This window comes from Gracilinanus agilis, chromosome 6 (genome assembly GCF_016433145.1).
Source record: "Gracilinanus agilis isolate LMUSP501 chromosome 6, AgileGrace, whole genome shotgun sequence".
Classification (NCBI taxonomy): Eukaryota; Metazoa; Chordata; class Mammalia; order Didelphimorphia; family Didelphidae; genus Gracilinanus; species Gracilinanus agilis.
The window spans coordinates 284,277,095-284,289,189 of record NC_058135.1 but is presented as its reverse complement, the minus strand read 5'-3'; the positions used below and the strand labels follow the sequence as shown (position 1 = coordinate 284,289,189).

The following is a 12,095-nucleotide window of genomic DNA, read 5'->3' as shown; positions in this document are numbered from 1 at the left end:
CCTCCTCTTCTTCCTCCTCCTCTTCCTCCTCCTCTTCTTCCTCCACTTCTTCTTCCTCCCCTCCTCCTCTTCCTCCTCTTCCTCTCTCTTCTCCTCTTCCTTCTCTCCTTCCTCTCCTTCCTCCTCCTCCTCCTCTGAAAGCCTATCCCAGGCTGCTGGGCTGAGCCCCAGGGTCTCCTCATCAGAGGGCCCCCCGAGCACAGGGAGCCACCCCCCCACCCCCCGAATTCCCCGTACCGTTCTGGTTCACTCCCGTTGGGCCGATCCATTGGCGTTGCTTCTTCTGAAGGACTGAGCAACAACAGAGAGAAAAGGAAGAAGTTAGGGCTGGGCTGCTGCTGGGGAGCATTTAGGTCATCTGGAGAGGAGGCAGCTCTAGGCTGGAGCCCAGGCTGCTTGGGTTCTCCTTGTGGCCTCCATACAGGATTCTTCCTGTACTTGTTGGTTACACAGTAGAGAGTGATTGGGACAACTGGGTGGCTCAGTGGATAGAGAGCCAGGTCTGAAGTTCAGAGGACCGGAGTTCAAATCTGACCTCAGATACTTCCTAGCTGGGTGACCCTGGGCAAGTCACTTAAACCCATTGCCTGACTCTTACCACTCTTCTGCCTTGGAACCAATACCTAGTATAGATTCTAAGACAGAAAGTGAGGATTAAAAAAAAGAAAAGAAAAAGGTGATCATTGTGATCATGTCTTGTTCTTTGGGACCAAAAAAAATGCTGCATTGGAAGTCACAGAGCCTGGATTAAAATTCTGGCTCTGTTGCCTGGGTGACCTTGGGCAAGTCACTTCCCCTGTGTGCCTCAGTGTCCTCTTTTATAAAATGAGGGGGCTGCACTTGTTGGTCCCCAGGACCCCTTTCACCTCTAGATCATGGGTCGTAGGCTCCTGTCACAAGCAGAATCTCTGGGAGTCAGCAGTAGAGGTGAGGGACCTGGTGGGGGGACATTGCCCCTCCCTGGGCTAGCCCCTAGGAGCCCCTGGCTCTTCCAGTCTGCACCAACCCTTCCTCCTCCTCCTGTGACATCAGGCTACCCCCCCCAGAGACTGCTGGACTTGTCCCTCTCCTCCGTGTCTCCCATGGGCACCCCCCTGAGCTCCCATGCTCACCCTCCTGGTCTGCCCTCGTCCCCTCCTGTACTCCACAAACCACAGTGGCTCCCTCTTACCTCCAGGATCAAATTGAAATCCTGTTCTAGCATCTAAAGCCCTTGGACCGCCTTTACCCATCAGCCACAATGGCTTCTTGCTGTTCTTCTCCCAAGAGGTGCAGCACCACCCCCTGCCTGCCCCGGCCACCCCCAGCTTCCCTGACTTCCTTCAAATCTCCCCTCCTCCTCTTCCTCCCCAAGAGGTGGCTGGTGCCCTCGGTCTGAGGTGGCCTCCCCTTGGCTCTGGATTCCTGAAGGCGATTGGCCACCCTGGGATGGGAACCCTGAAGGACAGAGACTCCGTCGTTCACTGTCTTTGCATCCTCGTGCTTAACCCAGAGCCTGGGACAGCCCAGGGGCCAAATAAATGCTAGTTAACTGACGGCCCAGCCCAAGAGGCCAGGAGCCCTTTCCAAGGCCGGAGCCGGACCCGGACAGGGAAGGAGGCTTTTGGATAGGATGGCAGTGGCCGACGGGGCCTTTGGAGACCAGCCCATTCCCAGCATCTGACCGAGGACACTGAGGCCAGAGAGGAGGGACATGCAGGAAGCCCTTTAGAGTCTAATCGTCTTCACTGGGAAAGATTTGCCCCAAGTCTGTTTCTTTCTGTTTCACTGTCTTAGCTTCAGTCTCCATCTCTCTCTGTCCCTCTGTCTGTCTCTGTCTGTCTGTCTCCCTCTCTCTGTCTGTCTGTCTCCCTCTCTCTGTCTGTCTCTGTCTGTCTGTCTGTCTCCCTCTCTCTGTCTCTGTCTGTCTGTCTCCCTCTCCCTCTCTTTCTCTGTCTCTGTCTGTCTGTCTCCCTCTCCCTCTGTCCCTTTCTCTCTGTCCCTCTGTCTGTCTCCCTCTCTCTGTCTGTCTCTGTCTGTCTGTCTCCCTCTCCCTCTCTTTCTCTGTCTCTGTCTGTCTGTCTGTCTCCCTCTCCCTCTGTCCCTCTGTCTGTCTCTGTATGTCTGTCTCCCTCTCCCTCTGTCCCTCTGTCTGTCTCTGTATGTCTGTCTCCCTTTCCCTCTCTCTGTCTGTCTCTGTCTCTATCACTGTCACACACACACACACACACACACACACACACACACACACACACACAGAGAACTCCTTAGTGACTGGAACCCAGAACAAAGAGGGTACGAAGGCCAGCTGCCCCAGAAGGGTGGAGGGGAATGACTACAGTGGCGGAAGGAGGCTGGGTGGGGTCGGGAATGGGCTACTTACACTTCTTCTCCAGCTTCTTGTAGGCCAGAGGCCCGCAGGCCACCAGAAGGACAGCCAGGAGGATCAAGGCCAGAATGATGCTTATCACCGTCCCTGCCCCCAGCCCAGCTGCATTTAGGTCTCGGCCTGAGAGAAGACAATGGGGTGAGTGTTGAATCCGTCCCGCGGAGCAGAGCTCTAACTAGGGCCGGGTAAAAGGGTCTTTGTCCCGGGGCGCTGCAATCTAGTGTGTTTGGCACTTGGAGTCCTTTGGGGAGCAGAAACTCCTGGGATTAGGATTTGGCAGTAGTTGGTTCAATGGGAAGCTTCGGATGGAGATGCGCCTCCTCCCAGTTCTCTTTCCTAGCGGCCGCCAGCTCAGCTGTTGCCCCTGTCCTCGGGGTCTGCTCTCCCACCATGAGGCAGGTCCGAGGTCCCTGCCTGAGGCCTGCCTTTCCCTCCCACTGTTTGTCCCAGGAGAGTTTTGTCCTGCCGGTCCTGGGTGCTCCCGAGACACGGGTACACGGGTCATCATCGCTCCGGCGGCCTCTCAGTCCCTCACGCTGGCTGATGCCGCAAACATTCCTGACACTATCAGGTAACAGTGGAGACGGTGACGTCCTTGGCTTACCCCTGATTGTAGTGGGAAAGCTTCTAATGTTGGCTCATTACCCTCTTGCTCTTGCTTTTAGCTAGTTTTTTTTGAACCCTTCCCTTCCACCTTAGAATCCATACTGTGTATTGGTTCCAAGGCAGAAGAGAGGTAAGGACTAGGCACAGGGGTTAAGTGACTTGCCCAGGGTCACCTAGCTGGGAAATGTTTAAGGTCAAATTTGAACCCAGGACCCCATCGAGTCTCTAGACTTGGCTCTATCCCCTGAGCCACCCTGCTACTCCCTCCATCCATGCTCGTTGACTGGTCGCTACCCCCTTATCTTGAAAAGGCCCCCTAAGAAAAGAAGGGGCCGCCCCCCTCCGGGAACAAAGGGTCCCCCAGCTCACACTCAATCCTTATGCCTTTGCACAAGGGGTCTCCCGGCTGGAAGCTGTAGCAGTGGGAGAGGTTCTCGTGGGCGCAGTGGAGCATGCCGGCGCGCTCCGCAGTGAGGGACTTCTGAGGCACGTCTTGCAGGGAGATGGGCTCCCCGCAGTGCTGCTCGTGGCACACCTGGTCCCAGTTCTTCTTCGTCCTACACAAGGGTCTCCACTGGCCCTCGAAGTTCACCTCCACGATGCCCGAGCAGGGACTGCTCCCACCCTTCAGTCGGCTTCTCACCTTGGGCTGGAACTCTGTAACAGGGAGAATCGGGAAGAACATGGGGGAAGAATCAAGGCTGGCCGGCCATGTTCTGGCCCAGAGCCCTCTGGAGCCCCAGTTCAGAGCCATCCAGCCCTGTGCCCGTCCCCGAACCCAGACTGGCCCAACCTGGCTCTTCAGTCCGGCTTGTTCATGCCACGCCAGAAGATGGAACCAAAGGGCTGTCTCTGTCTGATGGGCCTCCCTCCACAGCACCCGTCTGAACTCCCTTCCCCTCTCCATGAGGCATCCCAGGGTTCCTTCTCACGGAGCACCCCCACCTGTCTCTCCTCCATCCTGGGATCTTTGGGGCTTTAAAACCCCAACTGCCCGTTCCAGGGCCGAAGAGAAGACGGGCAGAGGGAATATTTTAATTAGTTTTTTAAAGCCCTGACCTTTCATCTTAGAATCAAAATTGTGTATTGGTTCCAAGGCAGAAGAGCGGGAAGGGCTAGGCAATGGGGGTTAAGTGACTTGCCCAGGGTCACTCAGCTAGGAAGGATCTGAGGTCAGACTAGAACCCAGGACCTCCCAACTCTAGATCTATCAATCCTCTGAGCTGCCAAGCTGCCCCAGCTAGTATCGTTTTCTGTCTGTCCTCCACCCCATTGTCTCCATCTGTCTGTCTGTCTTCCACCAATCTCTAAAGCCTGGGATCCTCTCTCCTTGGGGACTGGGAATTATGGAAGAAAGATGGAGTCAGAGGACCTGAGCGCAAATGCCACCTCTCCCATTTACTGCCTCTGTGACCACAGGCAAAGTCACTTCATCTTCCCAAGACTCAGTTTCCTTTCCTGCGTTGATAGTCTAAATACTACACTGGGATAAAAAGAACCAAGAGCTCACACTTTGTTTACCAGGATGAGCTCTAAATGGGTGCCTGACCTAGATATAAAGGGTCACTTATATACAAATTAGAGGAAGATGGGAAAATTACTTCTCAGATCTTCGCATAAGAGAAAAATTCATGACCAAATAATGACCAGAGATCATAGAAGAGCAAATGTGTACATTTGATTATAGAACATTTAAAAGTTTTTGCCCAAATAAAATTTAGGATTAAAAGGAAACAGTTAACTGGGGAGAAAACTTTATAGCAAATTTCTTTGATAATGGCAACATTTCCAAAATACATAAGGAACTGAGTTGAATTTATAAGGAAAAGAGTCATTTTCTAACTGATAAATGGATATGAACCAACAGCGAGGAAGACACCCAAACAATCTATAGCCATATAAAAAAAATGCTACTCTCTTTATTAGAGAAATGCCACCAAACTCCAGCAATTCTGAACCTGACTCATGTCCATCTGAATGGTAAAAATGACCCAAAAAAAAAAAAGGAAAATAAGTAGAGGGGCTGTTGCACACTGATACATTGTTGGTGGACCTATCCATTCTGGAAAACAATGGAATTTATACACAAAAAGTTATTAAATAGGCTCAGTTATACCACGCTTGAATCTATACCAAAGAGAGGCTTTAAAAAAAAAAGAGGACAAGGCCCTAAAGTATTTAATTATAGCAGTTTGTGTGTGTGTGTGTGTCTAATGTGGCAAAAATATTGGAACCTAAGGAGATGCCCTTTGACTGAATAATATCTGAATAAATTGCGGTGTATGAATGGAAGAAGGAAGGGAAGCCTTTCTGTGCTGGGAGACAAGAGAAGAGAGATGATTTCAAAGAGGCTTTAAACTCAGAGTAGATGAAGAAGAAGCAGAAGGATGTTATATTATGACATCAATGTTATATAAGTGAATAAATTTGGAGGACTTCTATAAACTGTTAAAGACTAAAATGAGGAGAAGAAGGAGAAAAAGACAAATAACGATGCTTTGGAAAGGCAAGCAACTTGGGAACTGTGGGAACTCTGCTCAACACAACACCCATCTGTGATTCCAGAGGACCAGTGATGGTCACCCAGGGTACAGAATGAGACGTATACGTGTGTAGATAATGGAGGGATTTATTTTGCTTGACTATATGTATTTTTCTCATTTAAAATTTTAGTTTCAGTTCCAAATTCTCTCTATCCCTCCATCCCTTCCCACTTACTGAGAAAGCAAGAAACAGGAAACCCATTATACGTATGAAATTTGTTCATATGACTTGTTACAAGAAATTTGCTTTTTTCCTTTTCCTTTTTCTAATGGAGTGGGGTGGTGGGGGTGGGAGAGAAAACAGATAGCTGTTCATTTAAAAAGACAATTAAAGGGGCAGCTAGGTGTTCAGTGGATTTGGAGCCAGGCTAGAGACAGGACATTCTGGGTTCAAATCTAGCCTTATATACTTCCTAGCTGTGTGACCGTGGGCAAGTCACTTAACCTCCATTGCCTAGCTCTTACCATTCTTTTGCCTTGGAACCAAAGCATAGTATTGATTCTAAGGTGGAAGTTAAGGGCTTAAAGAGTAAAAAGACAATTAAAAATAGAGATGGGAAATGTTGCATTCACGTTCAGATGGGGTCACTGTATCATAAGAGACCTCCCAGGAAGCCAGAGGAATCTGTAAATGTTTTCATGTAAAAAAAATGATATCAATAAAATGGAAAGCATAAAAATCCAAGATGAGGCAATTGGATTCAATGATCTCTAAAGTCCTTTTATATTCTTATGAACCTAGGCATCAGCGTCAGGCTTTGAACCCAGGTCCTCAGTTTCCCCATCTGACATTCCTTCCACAGGCCCATGCAGTTGGGGATCATGGAACAGGGATCTGAGTTTGGTAGCACCATGTGTGCTCTAGCCTCATCTCACACAAGCTCCAGCCAGACTGTCTTACTCTTGCTCCGAGTTTGCCCTCTTGTCTCTGGCCCTTCATTCACGATGTTCACCATTTGGAGTATCCTCTCTCCCATTCTTTGCCTGCTGACCCCCACCCTCACCTCCTCCAGGAAGCCTTTCCTGATCTCTATGGCTTTTTTCCCCACTTAGATTTCATACACTATTTGGTTTACCCCTTTTGAGCATCATGAAAATTCTGTCTTTTGGTTCCTTGGCTTGTTACTAGCCTATGAGTTCTGTGTCACATCAGAAGGTACTTAATTATTGAATGAATAAATTTTAGAGTGGGAGGGACCGAATCCAAGTCCAATGCATCCATTTCACTGAAGAGGAAACTGTCCTGGGGAGGACCTACTCACCAGAGCAGATGATGGAAATGGTTTGGTTTCCCCTACAGCTCTTCTCCTTTCTGAAGATCTGGTCCAAGGAAGAGCTATCAGGATCCTTGACCTCCCAGAGGACCTGCAGGGCTTTTAGTCCCTCCGGATTCCTTGAGTCTGGCCTCCCTGCTGATGGGTCCAGATGGTCCAGGAAGGTGCCACAGTTCAGGGACTGGCAGATCAGGTTGCCCAGAGCTGGGGACCAGGCTTTGGAGTCATAGCAGATGCTTCCCCCGGTACTCCCCCGATAGAACTCAACCACACCTGCACAGCGGAGCCTCTCCTTCCCCTCCACCAGCAGGAACCTTGGATGGCCTGGGAGGAAGACAAGGGAGGAAATCAAACAAGAAGGGGAGAGATAGAGAACCAGAGGAAAAGGCAGGGATTTTCCTTTGTCAGGTTAAGACAGGATTTGGAGATCATGGAGGCCATATCACAGATGGGACCACCAAGGCAGAGAGATGGAAACTAATGGCAGATGCACGACTGGGATTCTCAACCATTTAACCGTGGCCTGGGTCAATGGTCGGCAACCTTTTTGGCCATGAGAGCCATAAACACCTGAGGAAGGAGGACGAAGGAGGCGGAAGGCGCTGGAATATGGGGCGGGGGCTGAAGGGCCCCCTGGGGCACATCCTGGGGCTCTGCCAGGACTGGCCGGTCCGGAGGTGGAGCCAGATATGGCTCGAGAGCCATACGTTGCCGACCCCTGGCCTGGGTCATGAGGACCTAACGATGAGTCGATGTAATTCTGGTCACATCCTTCACTTTGGGCAATCATTCCGCATTGCCTTTATTTATCTGTCTCCTCTGCCTTTCCCACTAATCTCTGCTCTGTCTGTCCCCTCCATTATTCTGACTGCCCAGTCAGTGTGGAGCAGAATGGTATTGGGAGAGGGCACAGTGACCCACCCAGGATAATTCTCCAAAGAGCTGAAGTCAGAGCAGATGGAGCAACACCTGAGAGTCTTTCGGCAGATTAGAAACAACAGAGCTTGGCTCCTATTTGGCAAGAAGGGTTCCTCCAAAAACAAAGCTACCAGATGGGAAACTGGGATGAGATTACAGCCCTCCCATAAGACGCAGGGAAGCCTTAAGGCAAAGTCCTGGCGTCTTTGCTTCCTTTTCCTTCTCCTGTAACCGAGGACTTGTTTCAGGCGCTTTGGCCATGTATAACTCATAGTTCCTGCTCCAGGATCCTAAATTCCTAGTTACTATGCTATTGTGTCCCCTAGCGGTGAAGGCACCACTGCCCGCCCACATGCTCTGATTCTCTAGAAAAGCAGAGTTTCAAAGATCTGCAGAGTTTGGCCCCTTTCTAGAAGTATCTCCACCAATGTTGGAGGGTGACTGAAAGAAGCCTCTCCCCCTTCTTGTTCACAACAGCCAAGGTGGAAGTGGGTGGTGCCCAGGATGGATGAGTCATGGGACCTTCGAGGGCCCATTGAGTTCAACCTGTTTATTTTACAGATGAGGACCCTGAGGCCCCAGGAAGGTGAGGGACTTGTCAAAAGGCACACGGCGATTGGATGGCAGAGATGGGACTCATGCCAGTCCCCCTCTCCTCTTCAGCCGTCCATCCAAGGATCGGAGGTCCCTCTGGCCCCAGCCACTAGAGCAGAAATCCCCACCAGGATTCAAACAACACGTTTTGAGTCAAAGGTGTTTTACATCCGTCCCCCATTTCACAACGGCCCCTTTTGTGTGTTCTACAATGAGAAGAGGAAACAGGGGCCCGGAGTGGGGAAAGGATTTGCCCAAAGTCGCCCAGCTGAACTCAGGGATGTCGCTGGGATGCCCACCCGCGTTCGATGCCCGTCTGTGCTTTCAATGGCACCCAAATGAAGTCGGACATTAGGAAATTACTCATTTACGCCCAGAAGATGAGCAGGGACGTTGCTGGCCTCAAGGTCCAGGAGAGAGTAGGACAGGGCCACCCACTACAAGCCAGTCCTCTCAGTCCCTGGGCTTGAATTCTAGTTCTGCCTGGCAGGCCTGGTGGGAGATTGGATTTGCTCTTACCGGAGGGCTCAGGCGAGGTCACAGCTGGCCGCGGGGTGGGCGGAGATGCTTTGGGAGCTGGTTCTGAAAAGAGAGGAAGTCTGAGATGATGAAGCAGGACCTTGGCCCTGTCCTGATGGGCAGAGAGGATGATGGAAATCAACTGGGGACAGGTAGGGCCAAGGAAGGGTTGGGGCTCCTGTGCCATGTGTACAGCCAGCCCCAGCCCTTCACCCCACTGGCAGAGGAGCTAGAGATGATGGTACAAACAGGCCCTCCCTCACCCCTATAGATCCTCCTTCTGGGAGTGCATTGCCCATCATTACTGGGACCAGATTTCACCTGAGGAGGAGTGCTCTCACTCTCCAAAGTCCTTCCCCGAGGACCATGCCAGGGATGTATAAACTTCTGCCAGGCTCCACTATGATGTACTATCTATTGCTTCTTCTACTCTATAAATCCAGTCAAAGCAGCCTTCTGCTGGTCTTCCTCACATCTCCTACCTCCAAGCCTTTGCATGGAATGTTCCCAATGCCCCGGATGATCTCCCTCCACACCTCCAAGTCCTAGAAGCCCTGGCTTCCTACAAAGTTCCACTCAAGGGTCCCCTGCTCCTTTAAGGGTTAGTGCTCAACCCCCACCCCCAAAATTGTCTTATATTTGAGTTGCCGGCATGTAATAAATGCTTGCTTGAGAAGCTGATCATCTAATTTTTTAATCATTTCAGAGGGAGGTCCCTAGTATTTGGGAGGATCTAGAACAAAGGATTTTAAAAAGAGTTTAAAGAAAACAACTATGGGGTGATATTGGGTTTATTTTCTAAGGATTTTATTATACAGTGGATTCATTTATGCCTGATTCTTCATGACCACATTTGGGGTTTTCTTGGCAAAGGCACTGGAGTGGTTTCCAGTATCATTTTATAGAAGAGGAAACTGAGGCAAATGAAGCTAATTGACTTGCTCAGGGCCACACAAGTGTCTGAAGCAGGATTCAAACTCAGGATTATCCAAAGTTCTACCCACTGAGCTACCCAGCTGCCTATTCGTCAGAGCAAGACAGTTTCAAAATCTTAGAAATAATATCAAGTCAATTAACATGCATTTCTAAAATGCTTTCCCTCCTGGAACATCTATGAAACATGGGGTACAAGGATCCCTGTATTAAAGATGGGAAAACTGAGGCTGAGAGAGGTTAGTCATCTATCTCAGGGTCACACCTTTCTGTGGATAAGGTCCAAAAGAACTGGAGTTTGAAATCCATCTCAGATACTTATTAGCTGTGTGACCTCAGTTTCCTTACCTGTAAAATGGGACTAATAATACCACATACCTCCCAGGGTTGTTGTGAGGACCAAATGAGATAAAGGTGTAATGCACTTTATAAACTATAGGTATTATAGGTGGCACTGAGCCTAGAGTAGAAAGAATGGAATTCAGACCCTCACTAGCTGTGTGACCCTGGACACGCCACTTTATCCTAATTTCCTCAGTTTCCTCATCTGTAAAATGATCTGGAGGAGGAAGTGGCAAACTACACCAGGATTTTTTTGCCAAGAAAACTGCACATGGGGGTCATGAAAAGTCAGTTATGACTGAGAAAATGACCGAAGAACAAATGAAAAGACAGAATCAGAACTTCAGCCTAGGTCCTCTAGCCTCTTCCTGCTCCCTTGGATGCAAATGTCTCAGGCAGGTGGCAAACAGAGCCAGGATCTACCTTGAGCATCCCTGCTGGGTGGCCTCTAGGTCATGCAAGGCTTTCAGCAGAGGTTCAGGAACCACTGGTTGGGCTTGCTTTAGAGGGATTCCTCTGACATTCAGACTGGACCAGGTGCTCACTCAGGTTTGGAAGGCTTTGGTTCTCTCCCCAGGGAAGGGGCTTGGGGGGGAGGCATCTGGGCCAGGCCTCAGGACTTACCTTCGCAGACCAGACGCAGGTCTATGTGGGAGGCATTTCTGCCCACGTGGCTCCAGTCAGAGATGGAAGGTCCGTGGAAGGAGCAAAGCATCTGCTTGTTTGCCACTGGTAGGTCAGAGACGAATTTGTAGATATCGTCCATAATCTGCTTATTTTGATTCTTCACATAAAAATGATTTGTGATGTTACTGATATCGACCTCTAGGTGGATCTGATATGGGGAGTTGGTGCCCATTGACCTCCGGAGGGACCCTGGGGAGATAAGAAAAGGCGAGGTCAGCCCTAGAGAATCACTGGGTGTTGTGGCTCCCACATTGCTGGTTCTGCCTCCTCTTTCTTCTTCCCCAGGACTTTTCTTCCAAGAGGCCAGAAGGTTCTAGTAGATGCCCTAAACATCTGGGCTTTACATGAACTTTGGCTAACCGCGCCCTTTCTCCGGGCCACGGATTCTTCTAACCTTAATCTTAGGAGGTCTTAAATAACAGACAAATATGTCTCCTTAGAACAGGAAGTTCAAAGGACCAATGTTCTCACCTCAAAGAGGAGCCTAAGGGCCCCAGAGACAGAAGACTTTTTTTTTTTTAACCCTTAGGTCTTCTGTCTTAGAATCCATATTAAGTATGGAAGAAGATCTAGACAATCAGGGTTAAGTGACTTGCCCAGGATCACCCATCTAGGAAGTGTCTGAGGCCAGATTTGAACTCATGTTCTTCTGAATCCAGGCCTGAAATTCTATTCACTGTGCTCCTAGCTTCCCCAGGCTACTTTCCCTCCCAAGCTTACTTTCTGTCATAGTAGCAACTCTAAAACAGAAGGGTAAGTCCAGGCAAACAGGGTTAAGTGACTTGCCCAGGGTCACACAACTAGGAAGTATCTGAGGTCAGATTTGATTCCAGGTCTTCCTGATTCCAGGCCTGGCTTTCTATCCACTGAACCACCCAGCTGCCCTTGACATGGAGTCTCTTGTTCAACCTCACAGAGCTGGGAAATTCCAGAACCCTATCTTTTAACTAGGAGCATCAAAAGATTTTAGAGTTGGAGAGCCTCTGGTCCAGGTGCCTCATTTTATGAGTGGGGAAACTGAGGCCCAAAATCAAGCAGCTTGAAGTCCTCCAGTCAAACATCTGGGTTTTTTCCAATGCATAAAAACATCTCAGAAAAAAAAGGGCTGTGCCCTCTCCATGATTCTGAAAGATACTCTAGTTTAATATTTATAATGGGATTGGTAGATAATGCATGTGTGAACCTGAGCTTCTGAGTGTCTCAGAGGATGGGTGTAGGCTTGTGGGTGATACCGTACAGTTGCCACACAGTGGGCGAGTATTTCTCTCTGATAACCCCCAAATTTTCTTTTGAGTCTATAAGTTTCTCAAG

General features: G+C 49.6%; 1 protein-coding gene across 1 annotated transcript in view; it reads right to left on the bottom strand.

Annotated features, from left to right (window-relative positions):
* Positions 1-12,095, bottom strand: part of CD5 (CD5 molecule) — a 32,854-nt gene that overhangs the window by 14,882 nt on the left and 5,877 nt on the right. Inside the window, exons 2-7 of the mRNA XM_044682004.1 lie at positions 10,722-10,973; positions 8,823-8,885; positions 6,780-7,115; positions 3,344-3,631; positions 2,363-2,488; positions 238-291 (exon numbers count right to left, since the gene is read on the bottom strand). Of these exons, the coding sequence (XP_044537939.1) occupies positions 238-291; positions 2,363-2,488; positions 3,344-3,631; positions 6,780-7,115; positions 8,823-8,885; positions 10,722-10,973 (1,119 nt within the window). The remainder of the gene's footprint in view (positions 1-237; positions 292-2,362; positions 2,489-3,343; positions 3,632-6,779; positions 7,116-8,822; positions 8,886-10,721; positions 10,974-12,095) is intronic.